This window comes from Neurospora tetrasperma, assembly GCF_000213175.1.
Source record: "Neurospora tetrasperma FGSC 2508 unplaced genomic scaffold NEUTE1scaffold_2, whole genome shotgun sequence".
Taxonomy (NCBI): domain Eukaryota; kingdom Fungi; phylum Ascomycota; class Sordariomycetes; order Sordariales; family Sordariaceae; genus Neurospora; species Neurospora tetrasperma.
Genome location: NW_009799100.1, coordinates 1918915 through 1934227, shown reverse-complemented (window position 1 = coordinate 1934227; position 15313 = coordinate 1918915). Strand labels below are relative to the sequence as shown.

The 15313-nt window shown below is 53.2% G+C and overlaps 6 protein-coding genes across 6 annotated transcripts in view; 2 read left to right on the top strand and 4 right to left on the bottom strand.

Moving 5' to 3' along the window:
* Positions 1–776: 776 nt before the first annotated feature.
* NEUTE1DRAFT_78646 (electron transfer flavoprotein beta-subunit) lies at positions 777–2356 on the bottom strand (the record flags this gene model as incomplete). Its single annotated transcript, XM_009850997.1, has 3 exons — positions 777–1320; positions 1377–2013; positions 2183–2356. The coding sequence occupies 3 exons, from the start codon at positions 2231–2233 to the stop codon at positions 1238–1240; spliced, it is 771 nt and encodes a 256-aa protein (XP_009849299.1).
* A 510-nt stretch (positions 2357–2866) lies between these two features.
* On the bottom strand, positions 2867–4560 carry NEUTE1DRAFT_59962 (uncharacterized protein; the record flags this gene model as incomplete). Its single annotated transcript, XM_009850996.1, has 3 exons — positions 2867–3298; positions 3422–4192; positions 4341–4560. The coding sequence occupies 3 exons, from the start codon at positions 4386–4388 to the stop codon at positions 2939–2941; spliced, it is 1179 nt and encodes a 392-aa protein (XP_009849298.1).
* A 782-nt stretch (positions 4561–5342) lies between these two features.
* NEUTE1DRAFT_78640 (uncharacterized protein) lies at positions 5343–7596 on the bottom strand (the record flags this gene model as incomplete). The annotated part of the gene is made up of 4 exons (XM_009850995.1): positions 5343–6157; positions 6214–6432; positions 6494–6776; positions 7121–7596. The coding sequence occupies 4 exons, from the start codon at positions 7348–7350 to the stop codon at positions 5819–5821; spliced, it is 1071 nt and encodes a 356-aa protein (XP_009849297.1).
* A 3693-nt stretch (positions 7597–11289) lies between these two features.
* On the top strand, positions 11290–13508 carry NEUTE1DRAFT_120894 (uncharacterized protein; the record flags this gene model as incomplete). Its single annotated transcript, XM_009850994.1, has 3 exons — positions 11290–11372; positions 11427–11605; positions 11885–13508. 3 exons carry the CDS (start codon positions 11301–11303, stop codon positions 13506–13508), a joined length of 1875 nt encoding a protein of 624 aa, XP_009849296.1.
* A 58-nt stretch (positions 13509–13566) lies between these two features.
* Positions 13567–13788, top strand: NEUTE1DRAFT_116348 (uncharacterized protein; the record flags this gene model as incomplete). Its single annotated transcript, XM_009850993.1, has 1 exon — positions 13567–13788. A coding segment is annotated over one exon (205 nt), but the record flags the coding sequence as incomplete, so codon positions are not given.
* Positions 13789–14319: 531 nt separating this feature from the next.
* NEUTE1DRAFT_59951 (uncharacterized protein) overlaps positions 14320–15313 on the bottom strand; it is a gene marked incomplete at both ends in the record, with an annotated part of 4834 nt that continues 3840 nt past the window's right edge. The window contains 2 exons of the mRNA XM_009850992.1: positions 14320–14551; positions 14789–14852. Of these exons, the coding sequence (XP_009849294.1) occupies positions 14434–14551; positions 14789–14852 (182 nt within the window). The remainder of the gene's footprint in view (positions 14552–14788; positions 14853–15313) is intronic.

Sequence of the window (15313 nt, the reverse complement as noted above, 5' to 3'; positions counted from 1 at the left end):
ATGATTATACTGATTATAGAGGGTGTGCCGGGTAATTCTAGTAGTTCTCGTTGGAGGCGAGGGTTTGTGTATGGGTGGTTGAATCCCTCCTATCAACCGATTCTCACTTTGGAATCAGGCCATTTAAACCAATCAGAACTCGTAGGTAGACCAGTCCCGCCCTGCAACCCCCCCTGTTACCCCCTTGTAAGAAGATGTGGAGCGTGTATGGCGCTAACAAACTTTTAAGGACTGATGTGTACTACTACGTACACTACACATATCGCAACCTATGCCCACAACCCCAGCCACGACATTCACAAACAACGCGACTCCAGCTCGGCATCTCCTGCCCGGGGCACCCCCAACGAATCTCGGAGTTGGAGTGGTCGGGTCCCGCAAAGCCCCCGCAAAGTCCCCGCCTACCTACCGCCGCAGATAAAGATGGTGGATACCCCGCGCTTTCGGTGACTCAAGTTGCGGGGACTTGTACAGTCGCGATTCGCCTCGCTTTCAAGCTTCTGAAGCTCCAAACCCAGGTTGCGCCAGAGCCGGCCGTCGTAATCGGCTGCACGAACAACGGAGGTCGTACGCTGACAGAGGAAGGAACAATCAAATATAGCGTCTGGATCGAGCATATACTCTCGGCGACAGCACACCAATTGAAGAGAGGCATCGTCACCACCTTGTCAAGCCACGTAAGTAGCATTTTTGCGGTAGTGGTACCTTACAGCAGCCGAGCACCAGTACGTGGGGGATGACAGGCTCCCACACGTCACATTGCATTTGATACATCGCGTAGCATCTGGATGTTGGGCATTACCACTTCAGACGAATTCAGCTTACTCGGCCGAACACGCAATATTAAAACAGAGACCACCAGAACACCTGGCGAGGTTTTCCATCATTGAAAACCGCAAGACAGGACAAGACACAAAACATAGCTCTTCGTACTGTTGCGCTTGACGCGACACATCTTGCGACGTAGTTGGTGCCAATGTGGCCGGCTCAAGCCTCTTTCATCTCAACCGGCCAGCTTGTCGTAGAAGCATGCATGAATAAGCTGAAGCTCCAGGCCCCGGGCCGTCACGGTCCCCATGAGACGTTGTGACGCCCTTACCGGCTATCAGAAGAGCATGTCCGGTTGCGTTATCCGCAACACAGCTGTAGGGACGTGAATTTCAATCTTTCTATTCCAAAAACAAATGTCTTCGACACAAGATCCTGGAACTCAGTGACTGGTTGGTGTATGACCGGTTTAAAGAGCACCAAGCTCCTTGAGCTTCGAGACCAAGCCATCCACGTCCTCCACTTTGCCACCACCCTGTCTCGGGGGAGGCTCTGAACAACAGAGTTAGCAAACTTCCCTCCAGCTTAAAACGAATTGTAGTCCTTACCGGTGACCTTGATAGTCTTGAGCCTCTTCTCGGCCGTAATACCGTAATCCGCCAGCGTCTTCTTCTCGAGCGGCTTCTTCTTGGCCTTCATGATATTGGGCAAGCTCGCGTACCGGGGCTCGTTGAGGCGTAAGTCGGTCGTGATAACCATGGGCAGCTTGGCCTTGAGCGTCTCGACACCGCCATCCACCTCCCTCGTCACCTGCACGGAATCGCCGCCGGTGAACTCGATCTTGCTCGCCTGGGTGGCCTGCGCCCAGCCCAGCAGACCGGCCAGCATCTGGCCCGTCTGGCCGGCGTCGTCGTCGATGCTCTGCTTGCCCAGGATCACCAGGTTGCTCTTGTTCTGTTCGGTGGCGGCCTTGAGCAGCTTGGCGACGCCCAACGGCTCGAGGTCCTCGCCCTCCTTGGTCTCGACGTGGATGGCCCGGTCGGCGCCCATGGCCATGGCGGTGCGCAGGATGTCCTGGGCCTTGGTCGGCCCGGCGCTGATGACGCAAATGTCCTCGACGGGGGTCTTCTTCCCCTCGCGGATGCGCACGCTCTCTTCGACCGATAGCTCGTCGAAGGGGTTCATGCTGTGCTTGACACCGGCCGTCTCGACGCCCGTCTGGGCCTTGTTGACTCGCGGCTTGACCTGTATTGATTGGGAAGAGTATCCACATCAGTCATCTGTACTCGGGTAGGTATAACAGCATACCATGTAAATGTGCAGCAGGGACTCCATATCAGAAGTGTTGTTTGATGCGTGAACACCCGTTATGTTGTTGCCCTTGACTAGGTGGTAAAAAGGATGGAAGACATACCGCATAGTCAATAACCCGCTTGACGGGCACCAATATCCGTAGGGCTGACATTGTTTTGTGGTATCTGGGGAAAAAGGGTGGGATGAGAGCGGGTGGACTCAATGGCTTGAGCTCTGGTCGCAATCACATCAGTAGGAGGAATGGGGAACGGGGTACGTGAGAATGGGGACGTCAAAGCCGACGGCACGCACACCCATCCCATGATGACGAACCGCCGTGTCCATGCAGCTGGTCCCGCCGGCCAGAACCGACCCAACCTCGGTCATACACTAACCCTAACCCCAACCCCGGCATTGTCACTCTTTTGATCATTCCAAAAGGACGATGTCAACATGTGAATGATAACCTTGTCAGCTTACTGCCATGCACTTGGTCTTATTCTTGGTTCAGTGACTCGACGAATATGAGAAATCGTTGTCAAGTTTGATACTGCTTAGCGCAATGAGCCATCACTTGACCTCACCAATTTCTGTAGACACCTCTCTGATCTCAACGACGGGACCTCGCCGTACACTGGATCCTCCGACGCCGGAGTCGATTCGAAATTATCGATTAGTTTACCTACCCTACCCTGACCCTGACCCTTGCATCTCAACACCCCAAGTCGGTCTCACCTTGGACACAACACCGTTGAACCCCCTTGATCAGCCCAAACGACAATGTACATAAAAGACACAAAAAATAGGCTGTAAATGATTTCATTACCACTATTCCACCTCGCTATTCATCCAATGACGCTACGGGTCAACAAGCCATCTACCAGTCATCCCACTCGTCCTTCTTGGAAGCTGCTGGGGGAGGAGCAGTGGAGCTACCGCTGCTTCCACCCTTGCCCATAACTGCTGTCCCGATCGAGCTACCAGCTGGCTTTCTCTGGTCGGCCGCGCTAGAGAAGTCATCCCAAAACGACCTCTTGCTCTCATCAAAGTTGCTGCCACCACCGCCAGAGGGAACTGACCTATAGCCACCACCAGCGGAGTTGGAAGGTCCTCCCTCGACAAACCGGTTGAAACTCTCTGTCGCGGTTTTGGCGCCAGCCTGTGCTACAGTCTGTGCTGAAACGGCGGCTTGCGCTGCCGCAACACGGGCTTTTGCAGCGAGCTCCGATTCGGCTATCTATATTGGGCGGAAGAAGTCCAAATTAGCAAACATGTATCTCGAAAGTGATTCAAGTAGATTTGTCCTGGGCCAATGCCTGACAGAGGGATGGTTTGTTGAGTGGGGGCCAAGGATACATACTTGCTTAGCTGTAGGCTGGATATAACCCTCATTAACCGTCTTCGCCGTCTGGGTCACTGTCTTGGTAAACCATCCGAACCCTTTACTCAGCGCCGCCACGGGATCCTTTTGCAACTCATCGAGGCCCGGCAAGCTTGCGCTGCCATCATTCTTCGGCTGCGACGACACTGTGTTTCCAAAGCCCTGATACTTTCCTCCCTGGCTAGGCGGCAGATTGTCCGGTCTGCTGGCGTTGGCAGCACCCAGTTTGGCAAAGTACTTGTCGTCCACCTTGATCATCGTTCCCGGCTTGGGGCTGGCCGTCCTACTGCTCGTGCCGCTCAATGGCACCCCACCAGCCACGCTGCTTGGACTCTGACTTGTCTCCTGCTGCTGCTGCTGGGCCAGTGGCTTCTTCTCTCCAGGCACGTACTCCCTCCCCTCAACCTTGGCACTCAGCCTCTCCTTGTATTCTTCGCCAACATCGCCGCTGTACCGCTCCGCAATCGTCGCATCGTCCCAGCTGATTCCGCGCAACTTGGTGTCGGAGTGGTTCTCGAAAAAGGTGCGCCAGGTGTCATTGCCGCCGAGCCGCATGCGCTCGATTTCAGCCTGCTTGAAGGCGTCCATGGAAACCGAGCGTACGAACGAGATGTGCACACCCAGGCCACGATGAACGCCCGCGCACGAGAGGCAGATAAAGATGCCGAACTTTGGTGAACACCATTGCGGGCTTGGGGCACCGCAGTCGCAGCAGATGTTGTTGTTGTTCTCCTTCTGCATCGCAGCGAGCTACAAGGGTCACAAGTCAGCTTGGGAGGTTCCAGTTGGCCCTTTGCGCCGCCACATCGCTTTTCCCCCTTTGGATCGTGCAGCTAATCTCACAAAGACAGCCGATTGAACGGGTTGGACACTTTGGGCGGGTTGGTCGTTCACATACCTTGGACTTCGTCTCCGGGTCTATCTCCCACATCCCTTTGGTAGCCATGGTGGGCAACTTGTACGTGCAATTGTGCGTGAACCGACTGGTTTCGTGATTCCTCGCTGGAACGGCCTACTTGAGAACAGAGTCTCGTCGAAACAAATTGAAATAAGAAGTTCGCCGTCTTTGGATTCCTTGCGCTATGTTGCGTCGCGTGATGTTTCGGATTACAGTAGGGGTTGTCTGGTGGACAATCAGTCAGACAGACAATTGGCGACTAGAATGATGAAGTCGCCCGCGCTATTGCAGGCACCCCCTGCCCTACGCTTCAGCAGTTGGTTTACCTCGGACGGCTACCTTCCTTCGTTTTAGTGGCACCGGAGCGACCAGCCAGGACGGAAACCCGACCCGAAGTGTTGGAAGATCGAGGCATGCTGATCATTCACGTTCCATCTACCCGACGAATTACTACAACTTGAGTTTGGGACTGCATTTTGGATTTGCTAAGATATGATCAGTTACGTGATCAAAGCAACAACCTAACCTAATTGAAATTCACAAGCCAGAAGAGCATTCATCGAGGCCACAGTGCATGGTGCGTGTACACAAGCCAGCTCGTCCGTCCATCCATCCTTCAGGATCCTACCTTCCATTATGTCGACCATTCATACATACCTAGAGGTAAGTAGGCAAGTACCATGTCTTGTGCGAAGGTCCAGACCTGGCCTTCTCTTATCATTCGTCACGCACTGCGAATAAGGATCAGGGGCGTTTCAGGGGACCGCTTGTTAACGGGGAGCTGCCCCTCTCTGGCCTGCAGGAACATCTGCAACTGTCCGTCCCCAACTTTGTCACAACCACCCACCAAGGCACGCAAGGCACGGGCAGTGGATCCATTCCCTCCAACACTACTTCTGCGCCTTACAATTAGGTGATTCCCATGTTGAGGATGACTGGACACGTATCTATCACAAACCACTTTACCCGTTGGCGTTCCCATTGAGCATGACATATCAATGTCTTCTTGTCCCAATCATGCTGATTTTCCTATTCCTAGACCGATTTGACTGACCATCTCCTGCAAACATGAGCGTTTGAAAACACTAAATAAATGTAAGCGACCCTGAGATAAAAGATGATCCATAACACACAAATGAAGAAGAGAAGTCATAAAAATATTAGATTTTTGTTGCCTGCAAAGAGCCGCAGGATAACGATGCCTGAAGTCTACCAGCGATTTGAGGCCTTTGCAACCCCCATAACCCGTGACGCCAGACATGATCACATTATCCCACCGCCCAATCTTCCCGCTTTCATACCCACTTGCAGATCCCGCCATAAAAAGAAAATCATTCGTTCCGTGCCAAAATCGTGAGGGTAAAAATGCATGCGCCCAGTAAAACATAAGACATGTGTCGGTCGAGATTAAAGTAGTGTCTGTGACCGAAATCTTTATTAACTTGTGCGCACACTCATCTCGTCATCAAATGGAGTGTTTAAGCAGAGGCAGTGACAGCAGCGCCAGCCTGCTCGGTAGTGCCGTTGGTGGGGGCCTGGGTCTGGGCCTCGCCCTCGGGTTCGTTGGCATCCTCGTCGGTCTTGTCGGGGCTATCGATGGCGACCTTGACAGCGATCTCGCGGCCCTCAATCTCCTTGCCGTTCATCTCAGCAACAGCCTTCTGCTGGAGCTCCTCCGAGGCAAGGGTAACGAAGCCGAAGCCACGGCCCTTGCGGGGCTCACCCCGGGCCTGAAGCTTCTTAATCATGAAGCGGGGGATGGGGCGAAGAGCAATCTTCGCGGAGGAAGGCTGGTAGGCAGCGAAAAGTTCCTTAAGCTGTGGAAAGAGTTAGCATGTCTCCAGTCATGGCATATGTCGGCAGAAAAACTCACCTTCTCCTCGGTCAGGTCGTAGGGGAGGTTGGCGACCATGACCTTGGTCTTGGAAGGAATACCGTCAGCCGGGGGGCCGCGCTCGCGGCGCTCACGGGGAGAGCGGTTGTGGGGCTTGCCGGCCTTGTTGTCGCTGTTGTGAGTCTCGTTGGTGATGTCCTTCAGAGCCTCGGTAGCAGGGGAAGTGGAGCCCTCGGCACCCTCCTCCTTCTTCTCGCCCTAGGTCGGGATGTCAGTTTCTCTATCCACTTCACAGATGGAGATGTGATGGGAAACTTACACGATCGCCACGAGCGCGTCCGCCACGGCCACGACCGGCGCGGCCGCGGCCACGAGTGGACTGGCGGCGGCGAGTGCCTTCATGGCCCTCACCGTTGGCACCCTCGGCCTTCTCGTTAGACTCGGGCTTGCGAGCGAGCTGGACGGAGACCTTGCGCTCGAGGATCTCCTTGCCGGAGAGCTCAGCGATGGCACGCTCAGCCTCGCTAGGGGTAGAGAGGTCGACGAAGGCGTAGCCGACGGGGCGGTCGGTGCGAGGGTTCTTGGGAATGGAAACAGACTCACTACGCGCAACGAAACTGGTTAGTAACGGACGAGCACACGCAACACGGGACCAAGAAACCGGAATGTTAACCCCACCCTACGGCCCTGCAAGCGGCCCACTCTCACAGCCAGAGGAGCGAGGTGGGTGACGTGACGTCAAAGGGCCAAAGGGCCTAAACAAGGCAACATAATGGAAACGGGAAGGGTGATATGAGGTTTGTGGCGGGCAACTGCTTCCAGCCGCGCAAATACAATCCGAACAAGGCGGGGAAGCGGGATGCAGGGAAACAATGCAAAGGCGGTGAGAGGACAAGGGCAGACAACGACAAAGGGAAAAAGGGTAGGCGGGACGAGCCAAACTTACACAAGGTAGCCCTTGAAGAATTCTTTCAACTCCCCCTCCGTTGTCGCATAGGCAAGATTGCCGATGTAGAGGCGGCGACCTTCGGCAGCGCTGGCAAGGACAGCATCGTTGGCGGCGGGCTTCTCGTCAGCGGACTTGTTGCCAGTCAGAGAGGTGTTGGCCAGAGCGTTGGTAACGTCGTTGACGGCGGCGGCAGCAGCGTCAGTGATTTTCTCCACGACAGCAGACATGGTGATTGATTGTGATGTCGAAAGTTGACTTGGATGGAGTAGGTGATCCACAGGAGGTGACGTGAGCGTTGGACTCGTTTGGATAGGGAGATGAGCGCCTGGGTTGTTGTAAGGACGTTCACGGACGAGAAAGGTTGAACTCTGGGTCTGAGGGGGAGTCAGAAGGGTAGCTTGGTGCCCTAGATAGCTTGAGGGGGGGGTTGGTTGAAGGTGGTTTGAGCGGACTTCAGATTGCTTGAATGGTTGGCGGGAAGAAGAGAGGAAGAAAAAGGAAAGGATCAGGTGTTGGTGAGTCGGCGCGCTCCAAATTTCAAATATTTTTTGCTACCGTTCGGGGAATTAAACGAAAGGCAGGCGTGGCGGCTTTGGCCCAGGGTACGTCCGGTACGTCCCCATAGTACCTACCCTCCACCTGGAGGCAAGGCAAGTTCCAGCTTCCAGTTGTCACTTTTACGCTTCCCAATCGCCGAGGTGGACATGGAACGGACGAGTGCCAACTGGGGTAGGCAGCATGTACCTACCACCCAGCCTGGCCAGTGCCGTGCGGGCAGGTGCAAGCAGCCCGTCCAGAACAGTGCCCCCAGGGTCCGGGTCTTTTAACAACCTGGAAGCCAAACTTCGGGCTTTCAGGCTCAGTCCGTCCGCTCGGGCGTGTGTTTTATACCACCTCTCGGTACCTAGGTATGTACGACCCCTCCGAATCGCACCTTCACTGAACAGAGGGCCGAACCGGACACAGTTACACCTAACCGCTTGAACTGAGGTGCAGCAACCGCACCTCAGCAAGCGTCAAGCGCTGCCCGCTGAAATGAAGGGAGGCGCGGACATAAACCACTGAACATTCGCAAGTGGCAACGACTCAGGGATACGCCATCATCGTCGCAAACGCCAAGGTCTGTCCGCTTGTCCTGCCATTGGGGATCCACCGAAGGGGAAAGGAGCGTGGAGAAGCTCAAGCAACAGGGAAGCACAGTGCGGCGCAGTCAATGCGATGAGGCCAGCATCGATGTGCATCATGGGAGCGGTTGTAAGGTTGGTGATAGAGTCTATCGACTTGAACTTACCTAGGTAAACTTGCCAGAAAGACAGGTACGACGTCGAGTCTTCCACTTGGAGATTTTCCAGTTGTGTCTTGGCCTGGCGGATTCGGAGTCTTCGAGCGCGTTCCGAGTCGATCTTTCCGGGGAAGGCAGTACCGGGATGTTGCGAAGGCTCTCAACTGTCAAAGAGGTGAAAGAACGAACAAGTCTGTCGTGTAACAATTGCTGCTTTCTTTTATAGCTGAACAACTGCTCGTTCTTTCCCTTCACAAGTTTCTGATATGCATGTTACAATAACAACGCTGTCTGCAGCGGATCGCTGCTTAGGTAGGAAAGAGAAAATGGCTTTCCATCTCGAGTGACCTGCGCCATTCACCAGCAGCCTTGCTCACCTACGATCTTTACACATGTCCTTTCAAGTTCTGTAGAAAAACAAAGTGATTCGATCTCGATCGTACGTTGAAGATGGAATCAGGTGAGCGTTTGAGAACGCGACCGACTATTGCCCCAGATCGAAATGTATGTCTATACAATCGATACAAGAAGGAACTGACATATACTTCACCCGGGCGAGGCTATGAGATGGCCTTGCTCTTGTTTTTCAAACAAATGAAGCAAGTTACACTGACTCCACGAACGGTAAAAGAGGTCGACTATATTGTAGTGACATATCGGGCTACAGTTCCCGGTCGGCTGCAAAACGTACTGCATCTTTTCGCGCTTTTTAGAAGCCGACCATCAGAATGTGAGTAAAATCCGACGATTACTCAGCTCTTTTGCATTGTCGACGGTTGCTGGGCGGTGATGCAAACTTATAGAACGTGAATAGGTACTCTCGTCCCGTTTTACCGTGTGCGACACTGTGTCGATTTCCACTGGAGTCCTATCAACTTTCAACTCCACCTAAGCTTCTTGCCCTTTAGGGATCGAAGCAGCTGTCGTTCGGCGAGACAGACGGGAGGCACTCAGCCGCACAAAGAACGTTTGCGCATGCTTTCTCATTGGCTCCTTGAGATAGGAGTGAGGGCGATATCTGTGATCCAATCCATACTTGGATTCTGACGACGGTGAGGTTTGAAACGTCCTTTGGTGGCTCGCCCGGATTATGACACGCTTCGGCGTCGAAAGTGGCTCCCATTTGGTTGCGGAATGACGTGGATGTGGGCATCCGCTTTCTAGACGCTTCCAGGTTCCTAGCGGATGCTTCGTGCTCCACCGTCAAAAACGGGTTGGAGCCGTGCCCCAAAAACATCATCACGATCCTCCACATACTAATAGAGGGGGCCGAGGGGTCTCTGTGAACAGGAAAAAAAAGGGGGGTGGTTTTGGCCAAATACCGACAAGACAGACTACATACAGTACCAACCCAAGGTGTCGGGTTATGCTGGTATTTCCCCTTGTTCGCACAGGTCTACTTGTCCAGGGTTTATTCATGTGTCTAGTGTACATATGGCTGCTTAGGTGCGGAGGCTTCGAGTCATCCCCAGGCTGTCTTTAGGCTTACGCTTGCAAGAGGCAGGGCCGCAGGACCCCTAAATCACTATGCAGGACAAATAGGAGATGAGAAGAAATGGAAAGGGACTTGACGGTTCACCGCCTATGCATCGGGGAAGCTAAGTGCTATATGAATGTTACGTTAACTGGGCGTTACAAAACGCGTGGATAGGGATGGCATCACAAATGAGGAAGTTGATGTTGTTGAACCTCAAGGTTGGCAAGGGTGGGCGGGCGGTCGGTCGGTCGGTGAAAGCTGTTCCTGGGGTTATCTTCCATTTGAGGTTTGAAACAGGCCGAAACTGGCAGTCCGTGCTAGGTGAAAGGCCTCCTAGGTACTGTAGCGTTGCCAGAACTGAACGTCTCGTTTCATGTTCAGAGCAGACTTCAAGTCGAGAGAACTGGCGGAAACTTTTTCACTTGAACCATTCACTGTCCTTCCCGTCGTGCCCTGGCTTTACCCTGCTCCAGGTTTTGGTGGGGGCCGAGATCGGGGCGCCACCTGCGGCCTCCGATAAGTAGTGTAGCCTGCTGTGAGATGCTTCCTTGATACACCAGTGACGACCTTCCCGCCCCACTATCAACTACAATTATTTGCCCATCGACCCAGGCGTCCAGTAAAGTTCGCGACCAATTGCCAATCTACGCAGAAAGACTTTGTCTATCCGAAAGCGCCCCAGCTTCACGGGTGACGTACCCAGGCCTCCGAATCGAGGCAGTCAGTTGCGCACGGGTGGTTCAAGACAATCCACGGGCCCGCGGAGAGAGAGCCCCAGACTAGACCTAGGTTCAAGAGAGCTCGTCGCCCGTCTGTACCCGTGCTTTCCCATCTTCAACACCTCTAGCCTTGGATTTCGCCCCAAAGCCAGCTCTCAATCATTTGGGTACCGCTTGCACGATTTCTGATCGAACGAGGCTGGGTAAGGTACCTTTGAATATTGTACCAGGGAGTGGGCGTGTTTGTCTAAGCTGAGCACGAATTACAACCTTCCCGAGAAACGAACCTGAACAGTTCCCCTTCAGATAACCCTACGATAACCCAGAAGTGAGAGGTGTTCTTGTAACCCTCCCGGTTGTCCCTAGAGGTACCTCAGCTACAGAAACCCACACAGCAGCTGCAGTCTTTAGGTGGTGAACTTCCCCATATTAGTCATACCTAAACAGGTGGTGTCTCGGATATTTACTATCTACGCTAGGCGGCTGGCTGCGCGGTAAAACTGTTGGGACTCACCACACATCCCTGGCCAACAGCCTGCAACACTTGCCAGAACAACGCAGGCAGCACCTAATCTTGTTGAAGAGAAGATTATGGGGGAACCCGTGTTGGCAGCTTCGGTTGCGAAGCCGACCACGATGGAGGGAAGGAATCTCATCCTCCTCTATGGATCTGAAACAGGTAATGGAGAGGAAATCGCCATGGAGCTGGCCAAAATGGCGGAGAGATTACACTTCAATACTGTTGTTGGTGAAATGGATGACTTCAAGTTGGTGCGTTTCGCTGTGCTTTTATCAATGTATCCCATATGCTGATGTTCTCGCTAGACGGACTTGTTGCGCTACTCTCTGGCCATCTTTGTCACCTCTACCACGGGCCAGGGTGATATGCCAAAGAACACAACCACGTTGTGGAAAAGCCTTAGACGTACCAAGCTCAACAATACCAACTGCCTTGCACCTGTAAAGTTCTCCATCTTCGGACTTGGTGATAGCTCTTATCCAAAGTAAGATCACGCTCGTTATCTTCGGACACTCGGAATAAGCGGCACCAGTCATGGCATGAAACCATTATGGTGTTGGGGACTGACTTCTTACTCTTTTAGGTTTAACTGGGCAGCGCGGAAGCTTCGTGTGCGACTTTTGCAACTTGGTGCTTCCGAATTCTTCAGACCGGGCGAAGCTGACGAGCGACATGAAAATGGGCGAGTGAAATTCGAAATCCTCCCCTTGGTCGGCCATCCAGATTATGGCTCTATATAGCTAACACACAACTCGGATTACAGACTCGACAGCATCTATTTGCCCTGGTACCAGGAGTTGAGAGAGTCATTGTTATCTCAATTCCCTCTTCCAAAGGGCATTGAGCCCATACCAGACGACGCTCAACTTCCACCCAAGTACAACATACGGCTTGTGCCGTCAACCGGCTCAGTCAAGGGCAAAATAACGAACGGCGAAGGCCATGTCTCGCAAGTCGAGGACAACGAGCAGTTAGCGGTCAAATTCGAGCGGATGAGTACCGACTCGGAATCAACTGAGGCCCCGTGGCAGAAGGATGGTACTGACGTCCCAGATTTTCCGCCAGCGAAATTGCTGCCAATACCTCGTTCTTTCACGGCACAAGTTGTTTGCAACAAGAGGGTGACTCCAGAAGACCATTGGCAAAACGTCCGACACATCGAATTTGAACTCCGCAGTCCAGGACGCAATGGGGCCATGTCCTTTGCCGGTCAAACACTCTTAATCTACCCTAAGAACTATCCCAAGGACGTACAAAAGCTGATTGACTTGATGGGGTGGAGTGAGGTGGCCGAGCAGAGAATCGAAATTGACTGGGCGAAGGGCACTCGGCCAAGAGACTATCATTTCTTGAAGGATGCAACAATTCGCGATGTCCTGACGCACAATTTCGACATCAGCGCCGTCCCCAAACGGACATTCCTCGAGTTCATGGCCTACCACACCACCAACCCTCTCGAGAAGGAACGTCTTCACGAGCTCACCCAGCGAGGTGACAGCGACGAGTTCTACGATTACACCTCTCGCCCGCGTCGAACCATCCTCGAGGTCCTCGAGGATTTCCCCGGCGTCAAGATCCCCTATACTCGACTGCTCGAGTTTCCCATCATCCGCCCCCGCGAGTTCAGCCTCTGCAATGGTGGCGATCCCACCGTCAACGCCAAGGATCTGGTCATCAACGAACAAGACACTACTACTACCACCGATGTTTACAAGTTTGAAATCCTTGCCGCCCTGGTCCATTACCGTACCATCATCCGCAAACCCCGCCATGGCCTCTGCTCACGCTATCTCCGCCACCTTCCTGTCGGGACCACTGTCCAAATCGGCATCAAGCCGCCCAGCAGTCCCTTCTCCATGGACGACCCGTCCTTCTACTCGCGACCGCTCATCGGCGTCGCCACGGGGACTGGCATCGCTCCGTTTCGCGCTTTGCTTCAGGACCGTTGTCTCGTCCAAGACCAGCAAAAGCTGGGCCCAACCCTCCTCTTCTTCGGCTGCCGCAACGCTGCAGCCGATTTCCACTTCCAGGAGGAATGGGGGACTGTCCCCAATCTAACCGTTTACCCTGCATTCTCCCGGGACAACGACTCGTCCTCTACCGAAGAAGAAGAAACCAAACTTGCCCTCCAACGAGCAGCAGGCATCTACGACGCAGGCAAGAACTACGTCCAGTACCAAATCCGACAGCACGCCGCCGAGGTTGGTGAGTTGTTGAGGCAAAATCCCATCATTGTCGTCTGCGGAAATAGTGGGAGGATGCCCAAGAGCGTGAGGGAGGCGTTGGAGGATGCGGCGGTTGGAAGTGGGGTGGTGGTGGATAGGGAGGAGGCGAAGGGGTGGTTCGATCGGAAGGAGAATTGTGTCTATTGGCAGGAGACTTGGTAGGTTTGAGAGTTGCTGTGTTTGGTGGTTGGCTGGTTGTTTGAGGTTTGGTATGGGATGACATGGGGGAGGTGAGCGCGGAATGGGATGGGAACCCAAAGCGGAGGAGGATGAAGAGGAAAGGACGAAAGCAAGGAAAAGGCGGAGAAAGGAAAGCAGATGAGATGAAGCATATGGCGAAGACGGCTTTTCAAAAGGGGTGGTTGGATTGGTTTAGAGTTATGCACATTCAAACCAAGGCTGGACAGGTACAAGTAGAAAACTAAGCCTGGTTTTTCATCTGAAGTGCTCGCGTCCTCGAGAACATCTTATCACATCACGTCATCAGTGAAGGGATGGAAAAACCCATCGATTTGATCGAGGTTCGCATTTTGCAATGGTAGGTAATTTGAGATTTTTTTTTTTCTAAACGCTAATCTGGTCATCGTTCAACTCTGTCCTCGCACTCTTTCTTGTGCATCAAAACAATCCAGTCCCCCAAAACCATCCCTTTCAGCGTATGTTTTTTTCCTCTCCCGTATCATATCTGATAAGCATGTCCCGTCACCAGCCTCATGGTGGAGACCATGAGTGTTATTTAGGTGACTGTTGCTCCTTGCTCTATCCTAACTCGATGTTTCCAGCTTGAACAAAAACCAAACGTAACCCACCAAAGTAACGCCAAATCTTTCCTTTCGTCAACCAAAAACATAGGACATCGTCGCAAATCCTTCGACGCCCCCTCACTCCAATGGGTATATCCCCCTGTCTCCGTGCCCCTGTGTTCCGTTACCCAAAAACTCCGCCGTCCGGCATGTATATACGATGGTACAGTGTACGAATCCGTTGAAGATGTTGGTTAGTGGGAGCGAGTATGGTGCATGTATGTAATTTCGTTTACAAACATGCTAGTTTCGTGGGTGGAGATCGTAGCTGATGTAAAAGGCCATCAAGTCTCCGCCTCCCAACTATATCGCTGCGCAGCAACCTGCGGGACATGAACTAACTCAGAGCCGGCTTCGATACGTTCCATGCTTCGGGGACTGCGGGGAAAGTTGTCGATGAGGCTGGTAGTATCATCTGCTTCTTGTTCTCGTCGTTGTGGTTGTTGTTGTTGTTGTTGTTGTTGTTGTTGTTGTTGTTGTTGTTGTTGTTGTTGTTGTTGTTGTTGTTGTTGTTGTTGTTGTTGTTGTTGTGGTGGTGGTGGTGGTGGTGGTGGTGGTTGATGTGATGTTGGTGATATCGGCAATGCTTGCTCTTGAGCCGCCGCACTTCGCTGCGCAGCCATCTGCACCTGCATCAACCGGCTTTCTTCCTCCATGGTAAAGTTGGAACCCAAGGTCTCATTAGAACCGCGGGTTACCGAATCTGAACGTCTCCGAAGACCATCGACATCGACATCGACATCTCCTGCAAGTTGGTCGTTTTGTTCCACTGGATGTAGTCGACCGTCGAGCGTGATAATGCGGGTTACTGTCGGGTGATGATGCAGATGATGTGGAATAGGAAGTCGCACGTTTTCCGGCATTGGTCCGAGACAAACTATTTGGGTATGGATGGGATCGATGGGTGTGCGCTGGATTGCTGCGCTTCCGGGCAGTGGGGCCGGTCTACCGGTTGGCGATGTAGGGGATTCTGGACCGCCGTTAAAGTCGGATGAAGGGCTCACGGGTGATGGAAGGTATGTGTGAGGCGAATAAGGGGAGTGCAACGAGACTGGTGAGTGTGCGGGGGCCGGAGCGTCAGAACCTGTCGTCGTTGGAAAATAACGTAGCCGCACGGGAGAGGCTACGGTTATTGGTGATGGCAGATCGAATACTCTACCGCCG